Source organism: Acartia tonsa, chromosome 15 (genome assembly GCF_053477335.1).
Source record: "Acartia tonsa isolate MP-2025a chromosome 15, ASM5347733v1, whole genome shotgun sequence".
Lineage (NCBI taxonomy): Eukaryota > Metazoa > Arthropoda > Copepoda > Calanoida > Acartiidae > Acartia > Acartia tonsa.
Window position 1 is genome coordinate 15280550 of NC_137274.1, and position 17936 is coordinate 15298485.

The 17936-nt window shown below is 32.9% G+C and overlaps 1 protein-coding gene across 1 annotated transcript in view; it reads right to left on the minus strand.

Moving 5' to 3' along the window:
• The window catches only part of LOC145306936 (uncharacterized), an 80843-nt gene that overhangs the window by 53093 nt on the left and 9814 nt on the right, over positions 1-17936 (minus strand). The window contains exons 4-10 of the mRNA XM_080149275.1: positions 15562-15608; positions 10541-10624; positions 9825-9892; positions 7516-7584; positions 2340-2412; positions 1487-1556; positions 293-353 (exon numbers count right to left, since the gene is read on the minus strand). Of these exons, the coding sequence (XP_080005401.1) occupies positions 293-353; positions 1487-1556; positions 2340-2412; positions 7516-7584; positions 9825-9892; positions 10541-10624; positions 15562-15608 (472 nt within the window). The remainder of the gene's footprint in view (positions 1-292; positions 354-1486; positions 1557-2339; positions 2413-7515; positions 7585-9824; positions 9893-10540; positions 10625-15561; positions 15609-17936) is intronic.

Sequence of the window (17936 nt, forward strand, 5' to 3'; positions counted from 1 at the left end):
CCATTGCGTTTCGGACGGATTGATGGATAGACAAAGTGAATTATGGATTAGCTTTGCTACTGAAGAACTAATATATATCATAAATATCCGGACATTCGGCCAAATACCGGATATCCGGCCAGATACCTGATATCTGGCAAGAAACCAGTTATCTGACCATACCTGGGTTTATCATAAATTTCCGGATATCCGACCGTGATCGGATATACGGTCAGATACTGGATATCCAACATTACCAGAGTTTATCATAAATATCCGGATATCCGGCCAGATACCGGATATCTGGCATTACCTGGGTTTATCATAAATATCTGGTGGAACATCATCGTATTCGTCGCTTTCATTACAAGTTTCTAAAAAAATATATTTAGGTAAATAAAGTAAAATGATGTCTTTCTGTTTGTCCGTCTGTCCATACGTCTGTTTGTCTGTTTTTATGCCTCCCTTCCCAAATTTCTATAGATTAAAATTGTTGGTTCAAAAGCTTGAACACTTCTAACTTTTTAACCTACTAATCTGAAAAAAAGTACCCAAAGTTTTGAAGCTAACAAATGAAAGATTGTGTTTTTAAATTTACAGTCTAATTTCAATTTTTTTGTTCATTCAGTTTTTATTGTTTATTTTATACGATACTCTTTTATCTGTAGTTGAAGTCTAAAATCACAATGCTAAGATATAATTTATCTATCTATTTATATGTCTATCTGTCTGTCTGTATGCATGTATGTCTGAATGTCTATCTGTCTGTGTCTGTCTGTCTGTCTATCTGTCTATCTGTCTATTTGTCTATCTGTCTATCTGTCTATCTGTCTATCTGTCTATCTGTCTATCTGTCTATCTGTCTATCTGTCTATCTGTCTATCTGTCTATCTGTCTATCTGTCTATCTGTCCATCTGTCTATCTGTCTATCTGTCTATCTGTCTATCTGTCTATCTGTCTATCTGTCTGTCTGTCTATCTGTCTATCTGTCTATCTGTCTATCTGTCTATCTGTCTATCTGTCTATCTGTCTATCTGTCTATCTGTCTATCTGTCTATCTGTCTATCTGTCTATCTGTCTATCTGTCTATCTGTCTATCTGTCTATCTGTCTATCTGTCTATCTGTCTATCTGTCTATCTGTCTATCTGTCTATCTGTCTATCTGTCTATCTGTCTATCTATCTATCTATCTATCTATCTATCTAACTACCTATCTATCTATCTATCTATCTATCTATCTATCTATCTATCTATCTATCTATCTATCTATCTATCTATCTATCTATCTATCTATCTATCTATCTATCTATCTATCTATCTATCTATCTATCTATCTATCTATCTATCTATCTATCTATCTATCTATCTATCTATCTATCTATCTATCTATCTATCTATCTATCTATCTATCTATCTATCTATCTATCTATCTATCTATCTATCTATCTATCTATCTATCTATCTATCTATCTATCTATCTATCTATCTATCTACCTATCTCCCTACCTAGAGTGGTATTAGTAAGATAAGAAGTGTTATGAACAGCATGCAACTGCAGAGTCTGCCCAGCTAGACCCTGAAAATAGGGGTAATTTTGTTAAATATCATTGGGAATATGAATCAATTTATCGTCCATTGTCTTATTCCTAAAGATTTTTGAATAATAGTAATTGGATCATGTAAAGAAACGAAGTAGCGGGCTTCGTTAAGTTTTCACAGCAGTTTTGATTATTTTAGGTTAGGTAAATGTTAATGATTGCCCCGCAGGGGGGTAGAAATAGGGGAAAAGTTTTCATTAGAATTAAGAGATCTTAAAAGATGATAAGACAATGGACGATAAATTGATTTAAATTCCCAATGTTATTTAACACAATTACTCCTTCTGTGGATTAAAACTATTGGTTTGGACTGAAGTAAAACACTTATTATTTAATTTAATCAAAATTATTTAATCTGAAAAATAAAATAAAAAATCTTCTAAAATTTAAGAATTAAATCCACTAGCAGTAAAAACAATTTAACAATAACATTCACATATATTAACGACAAAACACAGAAATCAAAACCAAAATTTATTTCTTGACTATTTATTACTAATAAGATTTTTTCGTATTGTAGACAGCTTTCAGCGGATATTAAAATGAAAAATGAAAAAAGATTAAATTAAGCTTTGATATCCCCGAGGGGCCAAAGGCCCGGGCTGACAAAACTGCTATGAATTTTTTAAAATTTCATTTTAATATTAGTGGTAAATTGTTTGCAATATGAAGCTATACATAATTTTTAGTATGACTGAGAACCGTTTCTAATCCAGCGGATATTAATCGGTTTCGAAGTCATACTGGAAATAATAACTTACTGGATAAAATGGAGGGTACAGCTTTGCCTCCAGGTCTCCAGAATTAAGGGACCCTGAGGAACCATACTTTACACTAAATAGATAGATATATTGTAAATATATAGATTGTAAATAGATAGTTAGATTGTAAGTAGAAAGATAAATTGTAAATAAATAGATAGATTGTATATAGATAGATAGATTGTAAAAAGATAGATAGATTGTAAATAGATAGATAGATTGTAATTAGATAGATATTAAATATATAGATTGTAAATAGATAGATAAATTGTAAATAGATTGATATATTATAAATAGATAGATATATTGTAAATATATAGATTGTAATTAATAGATAAATTGTAGATAGATAAATTGTAAATAGAAATATATATTGTAAATAGATAGATAGAATGTAAATAGAAAGATAGATTGTTAATATATAGATAGAATGTAAATAGTTAGATAGACTGTAAATAGATAGATAGATTGTAAATAGAAAGATTGTAGATAGATAGATTGTAAATAGATAGATAGATTGTTAATATATAGATCACACCCCTCCTTAACCGAACTTTAGATTAAAAAAATTTCCCAAACATTCGGACAATTGGGCGTTCAAATAGGACCTAGTGGTAGTTAGAATCAGTTGAGAACAAAATCCCAGCCGTTCCTTCTTGCCAGATATCGCCATTTTAAGATTTTTAGTAAAATTGCACTAAATATCCAAATACAAACTTAAATCTTCTTTAAATTTTTTAGTATAATTTTAGTGAGACAGCTCAATAACAGAGAATCTTTGCTCTTGTGGCTAATCTTACTGACTGGAGTCCCTTACAGAGAGTGCCTTTATGTGTTAACACAAGTAGGGATTCGAACCCATTCCCAAAACTAACCAAAGTGGAATAGCTGTGTATTACAGCATTAGGTCAGTATTTTCACCACTGACAGGTGGAAGGCAAGGCCTATCCTAACCAGAAACCCGATCATTCACCCACAGGCCCCAGTGGAGCACCTTGGAGATCTGCACCACATGTTTAGTGGGGTGTTTACCTGCACCCATGGATTGGGTAGGTTGAGACCTAATGGTGCCCACAGGCTCCCATTAACCCTGCCATTTGGGCAAAGCTTAGAATAATGTCACACACCTGGCCCCTAAAATGGGCTGAGAGTTACTCCCCTGCCAATCATAGATCAGCACAGCCGCCATGGAAGGATAGCTGCAGGTGGTGGGCCGCATACCTTCACTCAAGATGCAAGTTAGCCCTATTCTGATTTTGATCCTCCAGGAGATCATGGTAGTGTGCATCTTGAACTATGCCCAGAGCCTGGGAGGGTTTTTTTCTGAGGGAGTTGGGGACACCATTACTGTTTGACAAACCCGAGCTGATGGTATAGATCAATAGGGAGAGTATCCATGGTCGCCCCCACTCACATTAAGCAAGTGGTCACAGCCCTGCCAAGCCTGGGGAAGGCCCAGGGCCCCTCCCACAAACAGCTGCTAAAGACATGAAGCCTTCTAGCTGTAAAATCAACTGTCTGGCCAGGGCAGCTTTCATGGGGCCACAGCCCTTGTCCCCATCGACTTTCATGAGGTCAAGGAGCACCTGTTCAGAGCTGACTGACGACCAGGATATGGGTAGCGTGAAGTTCTTGGCCATTCCCATCAAGATAGGGGCCTGGGCCCCTCAAAAGGTAAAACTGAACAGGTGCTATTCTTAGTTGTACACCCCCATGGTGTTCAAAGTGCCTCCAGGAGGTGCGACTGCATCAAACGGCCCCCCAGGAGAGAGATGGTGGTCAAGACCAGGCCTAACTTTCCAGTGCAGGGGACCTCAGGTAAAACTTTAACAAGGAGCTGAACCTGCTGATCACCAACAACAGCTAGAAGGTATCCAAAGGGGCATGCATTGCCTGATCCCAATAATATAATATACAGCTATTCCACCATGGATAGTTTCAAACAGTAACTGTGTCCCTAACTCATGCATTGTTTAATGTGAATGGGGGGCGACCATGGCTACTCTCCCTATTGATCCATACCATCAGCTCAGGTTTGTCAAACAGTAATGGTGTCCCCAACTCCCTCAGAAAGAACCCTCCCAGGCTCAGGGCATAGTTCAAGATGCACACTACCATGATCTCCTGGAGGATCAAGATCAGGGTAGTGCTAACTTGCATCTTGAGCAAAGGTATGCGGCCCACCACCTGCAGCTATTCTTCCATGGCAGCTGTGCTGATCTGTGATTGGCAGGGAAGCATCTCATGGACAGGGCACAAGCCAGGTGTGTGACATCACTCTGAGCTTGGCCCAAATGGCAGGGTTCATGGGAGTCTGAGGGCACCATTTAGTCTCAACCTGCCCAATCCATAGGTGCAGGTGAACAACACCCCAGAAAACAAGTAGACCTCCAAGGTGCTTCACTGGGGCCTGTGGGTGAATGATTGGGTTTCTGGTTAGGATTGGCCTTGCCTTCCATCTGTTAGTGGTTAAAATACTAACCTAATGCTGTAATACACAGCTATTCCACATTAGTTAGTTTTTGGAATGGGTTCGAATCCCTACTTGTGTTAACACATAAAGGCACTCTCTGATAGGGACGCCAGGCAGTCAGTTTGGCCACAGGAGCAAAGATACTCTGTTTTGGGACTGTCTCACTAAAATTATACTAAAAAATTTAAAGAAGATTTAAGTTTGTATTTGGATATTTAGTGCAATTTTACTAAAAATCTTAAAATGGCGATATCTGGCAAGAAGGAACGGCTGGGATTTTGTTCTCAACTGATTCTAACTACCACTAGGTCCTATTTGAACGCCCAATTGTCCGAATGTTTGGGAAATTTTTTTAATCTAAAGTTCGGTTAAGGAGGGGTGTGAGATAGAATGTAAATAGTTAGATAGACTGTAAATAGATAGATAGATTGTAAATAGAAAGATTGTAGATAGATAGATTGTAAATATAAAGATCCATTGTAAAAAGATAGATAGATTGTAAATAGATAGATACATTGTAAACATATTTATAGAGTGTAATTAGATAGATAGATTGTAAATATATAGATAGATTCTAAATATAAAGATCCATTGTAAATAGATAGATAGATTGTAAATAGATAGATACATTGTAAATATATTTATAGAGTGTAATTATATAGATAGATTGTAAATATATAGATAGTATTAGATAGATAGATAGATAGATAGATATATAGATAGATAGACAGATAGACAGATAGACAGATAGACAGATAGACATATAGACAGATAGACAGATAGACAGATAGACAGATAGACAGATAGACAGATAGACAGATAGACAGATAGACAGATAGACAGATAGACAGATAGACAGACAGACAGACACTGACAGATAGACATTCAGACATACATGCATACAGACAGACAGATAGAAAGATAGTTTGTAAATATATTTATAGAGTGTAATTATATAGATAGATTGTAAATATATAGATAGATTGTAAATAGATAGATAGATAAATTATAAATAGAAAGATAAATTATAAATAGATAGATAGATTGTAATGATCAGGCAGATTGTAAATAGATAGATAGATTGTAAATGGAAAGATAGGTTGTACATAGATAGATAGATTGTAAAAAGCTAAATAGATTTTAAATAGATAGATAGATTGTAAATAAAAAGATAGATTGTAAATAAATAGATAGATTGTAAATAGAAAGATTGTAAATAGATAGATTGTAGATAGATAGATTGTATAGAGAGGGATTGTAGATAGATAGATTGTAGATAAATAGATTGTAGGTAGAAAGACAGATTGTAAATAGATAGATAGATTGTAAATAAATAGATAGATTGTAAATAGAAAGACAGATTGTAAATATATAGAATAATTGTAAATAGATAGATAGATTGTAAATAGATAGATAGATTGTAAATAGATAGATAGATTGTAGAAAGATAGATAGATTGTAAATAGATAGATAGATTGTAAATAGATAGATAGATTGTATATAGATTGATAGATTATAAATAGATAGATATATTGTAAATATATAGATTGTAGATAGATAGATTGTAAATATATTTATAGAGTGTAATTAGATAGATAGATTGTAAATATATAGATAGATTGTATATATTTAGATACATTGTAAATAGATAGATATATTGTAAATAGATATATAGATTGTAAATAATTAGATAGTAAATAGATAGATAGATTGTAAATAGAAAGATCAATTATAACATATACATATATTGTAAATAGATAGATAGATTGTAAATAGATAAAAAGATAGATTGTAGATAGATAGAAAGTAAATAGATTTACAGATTGTAAATAGATAGATAGATAGTTAATAGATAGATAGATTGTAAATAGATAGAAAAATTGTAAATAAATAGATAAATTGTAAATAAATTGATTTATTTGTAAATAAGACAAATTAAAAGTAGATTGTAAATAGATTGATATATTGTTAAAATATAGATAAATTGTATATATTTAGATAGATAGATTGTAAATAGAAAGCTAGATAAGCTATGACATAACCTAGACATACAAACAGAAATTAACAAAGAAAGAGATATACTAATTTTATGATATATTAGACGGACAGACGAATGGGAACAGCCTAATCTAATAGCAAATTTTCTCGTCGTAAGGGAGGTGATAGGTTCGAATCGCGGCTTAACACCGAGTCATAACTAAAGATGTTAAAAGTTTCCTAATGCTGCAATGTCATGTGCGTGACATTATTAGTTAGAGAAAGGGAATGCCTTGGCTCAAAACAGGTGCAAACCATTTACTTGTACAATTAGGACTCCCAGACAAGGGTCGTGCAATCAAACAGTTGGTTGTCTGATGGGTGTTACTTAACCTAATTTAGAATGAAATTGAGAGTTTTTGCTCCCCTTAGTTATCCTGGGTTGTTGGACCGGTTGTTGGACCGGTTGTTGGACCGTTGTTGGTTAGATATAGGGTTGGGCCGGAAATCCGGTTTGGCCTGATATCCGGCCATGTTCAATATCCGGCCATGTTCAATATCCGGCCGGATACTGGGTATTGAAACTATCCGGATACCAAATATCCGGATAGTTTCAATATCCGGAATTTGCCAGATATCTTGCCGGATACCCGAAATCCAGCATTAGAAATAAGCCTGATATCCGGTATCCAGTATCCGGCCAAACCCAAGATAGGGTAAGCTCACCTGGAGTTTAGGTTGTTTTGTCTGGTTGCAGTTTCCAGCAGTTCTTGCCAGCCTACAGTCCCGCCAGCCCTGCACAAATATCACAGATTTTAAGGGATAAGACAATGGACATTAAAATAATTTCTAATAATACTAAATTGTCATTTCTCGAATTCATTCAAAACCAGTGGATTAGAACTGGTTCTCATCCATATGAAAAAACTATGTCTAGCATCGTATTATATCCAGCTTTCTATGAATATAAAAACGTACAATACTTATTTTAAAACAAGTTTCTTTAGTCCGTGCCTTCAGCTAAAAAAATGGTTTTATTTGTAATAATTGTTCATTTTATTTTAGATTAAAACCAGTTTTTTAGCCCGTACCTTCGCCATCTTGGGGCTAAAAGATTGGTTTTAATCTTATAACTGTACATTTTATATCCGCGGAAAGCTGTTTATGATACATTGCGAGAAATAACTATTTTCATCTCATTTAAACTTATTAGTTGAAATTATTAATTGACTGGAACTAATAAAAATGCAATAATTGTACCCAAAGTTTTTGAATAATATAACGTTATAAAACTTTTAGTACCAGGGTTATTCCCCCCTCTCTTCTAGAGAAGTATATGTATCCATGGATGGATATATCTATTTTTCTCTTTGTCTGTCCATCTGTCTGTCTGTTTATCTAGAGATTAAAAGGTGAGGAGAGAGATATTGCCAGGGATCTAAAGGAATAAGACAATGATGGCCGATAAATTTATGCAACTCCCCAATGATGATACACAAAAATACCCCTTCTCTAGGTTAAGATTAGTGGTTTAAATATTTGGACACTCTACTTAATGAACCAACCAATCAAAATACAATAAGAGTCCTCTAAGCTGTTGAGACAATAAGAAAACATTATTATAAAACTTTTGGGAATAGTGTAATAAACAGCCCAATGTCCCCTCCCTCCCTGATTATTACAGAATATAGAAAAGCATTACAGACAAAAGTAAGTACAGACAGACATGATAATAAAATACAATAAATATATTAAAATCTGGTTCTTGCCAGTAAGAGAGAGGGGGCATAGTCTCCAAAGTTTTATAATAACGTTTTCTTATTCGTTGGCTTAACAACTTTGGGGAATTTTGTAATTGGTTGGTTTATTAAGTTCAGTATTAAAACGTGCAACCACTAATTTTAATCCACAAAAGGGGTAATTTTGTGTATCATAATTAGGGATGTACATCAAATTATCGTCGTTTGTTTCATCCCTTTAGATCCATGTGTTCTTGCACATTATATAAATGTTGGGAATTTATAGCTTTCAACTCTTATAAACCTACATAACTTCCCAGAAACCTAATATAACCTAACCTAACCAAATTAAAATAACAAACAAACACCCTCCTCCTATTTTCAAGGTGAAAAGGGTTGTGTAGAACATTTTGAGGCAGACATGGGTACTTCTGCTCTCATAATTCAAAATTATCTGAGATCTCAAAAAGGTATTTCACATATATGATTATTGGTTCCAGGACAAACGCAAAAGTCCCAAACGCAGGAGTGTTAAAGTGTTATTTTAATTAAGTATTTCTATACAGATTAGGTTAGATTAAGATATGAATGTACAAATAAGCCCCCCCACAGGGGTTAGGCATTAAAAAACCTAAAAGAAGGTCTAAAATATGAACCTCGTAAAAGTGTCTGACTATGACGTCAGAAAAAATTAACAATAAACCAATGAGAGATCGCTATATATTTTACCATTGTGAATACTGGCTTCTCGTTGGTTAATTGTTAATTTTTTCTGACGTCGTAGTCAGACACTTTTACGAGATTCCTAAAATATGTTAGGTTAGGTTAAATGTCCACTTCTGCGTTTGTCATAGGAGCTGATGATCCTATATGACTTCTTTATTTGTCCAAAATATAATCATAAATGTGAAAATGCCAATATTACATACCTTATTACGCTTTTCTATTTTCTTTATTTTTAAGAAAAGAAAATTAAGTTTGTAATATTGGCCAAGAAAAGTGAGGAATAAGAAACTGTCCCAATTTTGTATAACTTTAGCGGAACAAGTTCCAATTACGTCATATTTTTCTTTCCCGAAAAAGAGAAGGGGGAAAGAAAAAAAAGGGAAGGGGGGAAGAAAAAAGATATGGGAGAAAAGAAGTTTTCCCCATCTCTTTTGAAGAGATTTTCTTCCCCCCCCTCCCTTTTTCGGGAAAGAAAAATATGACGTAATTGGAACTTGTTCCGCTAAAGTTATACAAAATTGGGACAGTTTCTCATTCCTCAGAAAAGTCAATCATTAAAAAAAAACTTACTTCCTCATTGACTCAGCTCTTGACGCAGAATTTGTGTGGTCCTTCACATTCGTTACTATTTCCATTCCCTAAAATATTTCATTAAGTTTAAAAGTTTCAACAAATCAGGTGAAAGGGGTAGTTTCACAAAATGCATTTGAACTTAATTTAGTAAGACGCATATTTTTTCCTAGTTAATGGGTTAAACTACATTTATATAGCATATATTTGAAAGAATTTCAACTTTTTCTACCACGTAGTTTTGAAAATATCGTCTTTTTGTGATATATGCAATTTAAAAAGACGATTTTCAAGTCTTGATATTTAAAAAACTACGTGGTAGAAAATTGAAGTTCTTTTAAATATAAGCCATATAAATATAGTTTAACCAATTAACCATGAAAAATCATGCGGTTCACTAAATTAAGTTCTAATGACTTTCGTGAAACTACCCCTTTAACAATTTTTATACAACCCAAAAAATGGTTTTCTTCCCTTCTCAACCTATTTTAAATTACCCCACCATTATTTAAAAACAGTGTATAGTGTCAAATAAAAATGACGTCATTCAATGCAAATTGACCAAAGATAGGCCAGTATTCATTGTAATTGAACAATAGTAAATTGTATACTAGCCTATCATTGGTCATTTGTAATGTATGACGTAATTTTTTATTGGACACTATACGCTGTTTCATTATTTTATGGCCTAGGGGGATGAAAGAGTTGTAGCTGACCTGATATTTAATATTTTCATTGCTTGAAGTTTCTGAGTCTTGGATGAGTCTCGAACTTGTTACTGTAGTCACTCCATCATCTCCCTGGTAGGTAGATAGATAGATAGATAGATAGATAGATAGATAGATAGATAGATAGATAGATAGATAGATAGATAGATAGATAGATAGATAGATAGATAGATAGATAGATAGATAGATAGATAGATAGATAGATAGATAGATAGATAGATAGATAGATAGATAGATAGATAGATAGATAGATAGATAGATAGATAGATAGATAGATAGATAGATAGATAGATAGATAGATAGATAGATAGATAGATAGATAGATAGATAGATAGATAGATAGATAGATAGATAGATAGATAGATAGATAGATAGATAGATAGATAGATAGATAGATAGATAGATAGATAGATAGATAGATAGATAGATAGATAGATAGATAGATAGATAGATAGATAGATAGATAGATAGATAGATAGATAGATAGATAGATAGATAGATAGATAGATAGATAGATAGATAGATAGATAGATAGATAGATAGATAGATAGATAGATAGATAGATAGATAGATAGATAGATAGATAGATAGATAGATAGATAGATAGATAGATAGATAGATAGATAGATAGATAGATAGATAGATAGATAGATAGATAGATAGATAGATAGATAGATAGATAGATAGATAGATAGATAGATAGATAGATAGATAGATAGATAGATAGATAGATAGATAGATAGATAGATAGATAGATAGATAGATAGATAGATAGATAGATAGATAGATAGATAGATAGATAGATAGATAGATAGATAGATAGATAGATAGATAGATAGATAGATAGATAGATAGATAGATAGATAGATAGATAGATAGATAGATAGATAGATAGATAGATAGATAGATAGATAGATAGATAGATAGATAGATAGATAGATAGATAGATAGATAGATAGATAGATAGATAGATAGATAGATAGATAGATAGATAGATAGATAGATAGATAGATAGATAGATAGATAGATAGATAGATAGATAGATAGATAGATAGATAGATAGATAGATAGATAGATAGATAGATAGATAGATAGATAGATAGATAGATAGATAGAAAGATAGATAGGTATATAGATAGATAGATAGATTGGCAGAATGGCAGTTAAATAGATAGATAGAAAGATTGAAAGCTTATTTGGTAGATTTTGCTAAAATTTAAATATTTGAGGAAACAATAAAAAATAAAGCAATAAAATAGTTAAAGTATAAGAATAGCTACAGGATGCCTGTTTGAGTGTCTGTCTGTCTGTGCTGAACGATCTCGCTAACTACTAAACCGATATGGTTCTCCTATACAATGTAGCTTCTCAAAGGTCCTGGGAAGGTTTATGCCTATTTCGAGGAAGGGTACCACCACCCTCTGAAGAGAAATCGCTCTTTGAAATGTTGTTTACTTTTTCTTTTAAAATCTAGAATTGAAAAAGTCGCATTGCTTGGGCTCAACACCGCGTCATAACTAAATAAGTTAGTAACCCCATATGTTCACAAAATTAGGACCCTTAAATTTACAGTCAAATGTCCCCTCCCTTCCTGTAAAAACTATAATACCAGAGATCTAAAGGGATAAGATAATGGCCGACAAATTGATGTACATCCTCAATGATGATACACAAAATTACCCCTTCTGTAGATTACAATTAGTAGGTCGAAACATTTAACCAATCAAAAATCAGTGAAAGGTTGTTGAGCTAGCAAATAAGAAAATGTTATTATAAGACTTTGGGAACTAGTGTAATAACACCCCCAATGTCCCCTACCTCCCTGCTACTGTCTGTTTGCAGAGAGAGAGAGAAAAAAAAATGGGCTTTTTATTACACTAGTCCTAAAGTTTATAATAACGTTTTATTATTCGTTGGCTGGACAACTTAGGAGTTTTTAGTGAATTTTGATCAGTTGATTCATTAAGTTGAGTGTTCAAGAATTTCAACCACTAATTTTAATCTACAGAAAGGGGTTATTTTCTGTTGCATCATTGGGAAGGTACATCAATTTATCAGCCATTGTCTTATCCCTTTAGATTCCTGGTCTGTTTGTCCTCTTATATATTTCCTTAATTACTATTTCCCCCTTCCGTTGTAAGGAGCGAAGCTACGATACAATTAGGCCTTGTCTGACAGTCCGTCATACGATAAAATATCTATAGCTTTTCTTTAAAATGTTCGTCTGTATGTCTGTCTGAAATATTTAGAATAGTAAGTGATTTTCTCGGCTCCAATTTAAGATAGTTGGCTGAAATTTCCTTGTTTTTATTTGAACTCAAAATAGTTGTTGTCATGTTTAAACTGAGGTATCACAAGGGATTGGACGAAAAATTGTTTAATAACCCAAATGCTGTTTTTTTTATATTAAAGCTTTCTATCAAATATAACCCCCTCCTAGGAAATATATAAATTGAAACCGTATTCCCTTTTAAACCCGGAGAGAGAGAGAGAGAGAGAGAGAGAGAGAGAGAGAGAGAGAGAGAGAGAGAGAGAGACAGAGAGAGAGACAGAGAGAGAGACAGAGACAGAGAGACAGAGAGACAGATGGACAGACAGACGGACGGATAGACAGACAGAAGAACATACAGACAGAAAGACAGACAGGTGGACATACAGACAGACGGAAAGACAGACAGACAGACAGACAGACTCAAATTTATAAATTTCTTCTTATGACCTATAGAAAGCTTTACAATAAAAGATCAGTACTGACAGACAGACAGACAGACATACATACAGACATACAGACAGACAGACAGACAGACAGATAGACATCCTGATACTATTTTAAAAGGATATATATTTAAATATCTATCTGCTAACAACCTATTTTAGTTGCTTCCTTTTTCCTGGGTATAATAAGGATGACAACATCCATAAGTTCAAAAGCGTTCAAATATTTGTTACTCTAAAAAATACCAAACGGCTAGCGTATAAGCACTTATTGCTTAGCTAGATAAAAAGTATGTAATACTTTTCGGCGCGTTTTTGTGCGCTGCGCGCTTAATGTAACTTATTAGGTCTTTGTTAATTCAGATTATTTTCAAATTATTCGAGAAAAAGGAAAGAGAGAGAGAGAGAGAGAGAGAGAGAGAGAGAGAGAAAGAGAGAGAAAGAAAAAAGTTAATATTTAGAAATTTAAAGGGAGAAAAAGAAAGAAAAAGAGAGAAAAAAGAGATACTTAATAGGACAATTATAACATGCCTAAATTAACGTTAATAGCCATTCTATACGGATGAACAGACAGACCAGCCCTAAATCTTGAAAAGCTTCGCTTTTAAAAACCCTAATTCAAGCTTAATAACATGTCTTTGACTAATAATATCTTATTTAGTAACAAAGCTACTCTATAATTCCCAATAAATATCCGAAAAAAACGATTTTCAAGCTAAATAAAAACGAAGGAGTTTAACTATGGTCTATAGAGTTTTAGGTGTTAAATTACCCCCCCCCCCCCATGAACTAGCCTTTTTCGGTTTCTTATTCGTTGACTTCAAAACTTTGTATACTATTTAATCATACTATTCTAAATAGAAGAGTATAAACTTTTCAACAATTTTAATCTACAGAAGGAACAATATTATTTATTATAATTGGGAATGAACATAAATTTATCGTCCATTGTCTTATTCTTTAAGATCCCAGATAATTATATGTTGTATATTAACAAATATCTTTAGAATTTTCCCAGATTTCTTAAAGTGAGCAATCGGCACCCCCCCCCCTTCTAACATTAAATAAAGCATGTTTGAATTGTCCTATCATTTCAAACATTGCATGAAAATTCCTGTAATAGTTAGGTATTAATAAAAAAAGTAGCAACTCTATATTCGTTAATAAAACGTTAATTTGATTGCTAAACGAATTTTGATTGGAACATTTTTTCTAAAATTTTAGAGGATTTTTTTTTATTCACGAAAAATCTATAGCATTTTACATAACCGACAGATTGACAGACCAAGAAAAATAAAATATATTTGATGTTCATTTGGAATGAGGAATCTTTACTAAAACTTAACAGCCGTTTATATCAAATAGGAGCCGAGATAATAATATTTCTCCATATAAATACGAGGGGGGGGGGGGGTTATATTATTACCTATACTAACTCTGTGGGTTAAATACCTAAATACCAATAATTCTTAAAAATATAAAATTTAAATTCTTCCTGGTAATTCAAATATGTCTGTCTGTCTGTTTGTCTGTTTGTCTGTCTGTCTGTTTGTCTGTCTGGCTAATTCTTTTCTTGTCTGTTTGTCTAAAATTGTATAGATAGATCGGCTGTACGGCTGTAGATAGATAGATATACAATCTACTAAAGAAACTAAAGAATGTAGCTGTTCAAAATTAGCTTTTTCATGAAAATTATGTTACAAAACTCTCCTCAAAGTTTTTGACAAAATCATATAATTTGTTTTTTTTTTTCATGAAGATTGCGAAATCATGAAACTTATATTTATGATTAACAAAATTGAAGTAAAAAACGTCGTTTTACTATATAAAATAGATAGATAGTTAGATAGATTGATAAATAGATGGATAGATATATAGATAGATGAAGAGATTGATAGATAGGGCGGCATATATCAAAGAATAAATACTATAAACTCTCGACCCTGGCTCAACATGTAGCGCATCCGCTCGCCGTCGGAAAGGTGATATGTTCGAATCTCAGTCTGACACTGCGTTATAACTAAAGACGTTAAAAATGGTTCCCACTGCTACTATGTCAGATGCGCAACGCAAATAGTTAGAGATAAATTGATAGATAGATAAATAATTGATTGGTAGATTTATAAATATATATAGAAATTTAGATAGACAACTGAATTTATTGATAAATAGATAGATAGATAGATAGATAGATAGATAGATAGATAGATAGATAGATAGATAGATAGATAGATAGATAGATAGATAGATAGATAGATAGATAGATAGATAAAGAGATAGATAGATAATAATACCTGGTACATGACGCTGGAATATTTATGTTCTTCCTCCCAAGGACCTCCTGTTACACATTTTTATTCAGACTCAATCAATATACAAAAGTAATATTATGTCTGTCTGTCTTTGCCGAAAGATTTCTCTAACTTCTGAACTGATATGTTTCTCCTTACTAGTTGGGCTTCTTATAAGTCCAGTGAAAGACAGATAGACAGACAGATGAATAGACAGATGAATAGATAGATAGATAGACAGATGGATAGACAGATAGATAGATAAACAGATGGATATACAGAAGAAAAGACAGATAGATAGACAGATGGACAGTCGGATGGATAGTCAGATGGATAGACAGATGGATACCCAGATGGATAGACAAATGGATAGACAGATGGATAGACAGATGGATAGACAGATGGATAGACAGATGGATAGACAGATGGATAGACAGATGGATAGACAGATGGATAGACAGATGGATAGATCAATGAATAGACAGATGAATAGACAGATGGATAGACAGATGGATAGACAGATGGATAGACAGGCGAATAGACAGATGGAAAGACAGATGGATAGACAGATGGATAGACAGATGGATAGACAGATGGATAGACAGATGGATAGACAGATGGATAGACAGATGGATAGACAGATGGATAGACAGATGGATAGACAGATGGATAGACAGATGGATAGACAGATGGAAAGACAGATGGATAGACAGATGGATAGACAGATGGATAGACAGATGGATAGACAGAACGATAGACAGATAAATATACAAAAGGATAGACAGATAGATAGATAAATAGATAGACAGGCGAATAGACAGATGGATAGACAGATGCATAGACAGATGGATAGACAGATGGATAGACAGATTGACTGACAGATAAATAGCAAGATCAATATATATACATATACAGATGAATGGATATATGATGATAGACAGATAAATAGATCGATAAATTTATAATGATATAAACCTCAAATTATGAGTAGATCAAAATTATTGTATGAAAAGATTGGACACATTACTCTGAAACCTACTAGGCACCAATCAGAAAAATAGTACCCAAAGTTGTTGAGCCAACTAATAATATAATTTAGTTTTAAAACATTGGGTATGAGTGATAATTCACCAGGGATCTAAAGAGATAAGACAATGGACGATATATTTATAATGATACAGAAATTACTTCTTCAGTAATTACAATCAGTGGTTGAAACGATTGGACACTCAACTTTGAATCAACCAATCCAATTCAATAAAAGTCCTCAAAGTTGAAGAAGAAGTTATTATAACTTTGGGAACTAGTGTAATAAACAGCTCAATGCCCCCCCCCCCCATCCTCTCTGCACGCCCTTTATGATAATATTTAATATTTTATGTTTTGACCTTATCATATTTAATAGTAATAAAAATAAAATAAAGTTTTTAAACTAATTTTTATTATGGTTTAAACTTCCTATTTATCTATCTATTATTTGTAGCAAAGCTACTCAAAAATCTATCAATCTATCTTTTAATCTATCTATTAATCTATCTTTATATCTATCTATCTATCAATCTATCTATCAATCTATCTATCAATATATCTATATAGTCCACATAGAATGAACAAAAGTTTATTTGTAAAACATCATGTTTCATGCATTAAGCAATCTTCAGTTACAATGGGGAGATACAGTTATTTAACCCTTTCTCCCTCTAGTGTTATCAATATATCTATCAATCTATCTATCAATCTATCTAATAATCTATCTATCAATCTAGTTTTCAATCTATGTATCAATATGTCTATTATTCTATCTATCAATATATCTATCAATATATCTATCAATCTATCTATCAATCTATCTATCAATCAAGCTATCTATATCTAAATGAAAACAAAGAGTAGCTTAATAACTATATTATTGATAGTTTTAAGCTATTTTCAGACCCTATCCCTCCAAAAATCAGAAGATTGTTTAAAACAAGGATGACAACATCCATAAGTAGCGAAGCACATATAGATCATAATCTTCAGTCTAACAACCTATGGATCTATGGGCATGGGCAAACAATATTTATGGGAATTTAAAAAATTCAGCACTATACCTTAATTAAAGGCTGAGAAAAAATCATATTTTCCCCTCACCATTACGTATGGACGGACAGACGGACAAAGTGAATTATAAAGAAGATTCGTCGCTAAAAAAAATACGTGAGAAAAAGAGACTTTTCCATTTAAGGAAAAGAAAAAATCATTTAATTGTTGTATTTCCAAAAATGTTCGAAAAATTTACTTAATAAGGATTACACCAGTGCAGTAAGGGAGGGGACATTGGACTGAAAATTATACTGGTACCCAAAGTTTATAACCACGTAATTTTTTTCTTATCA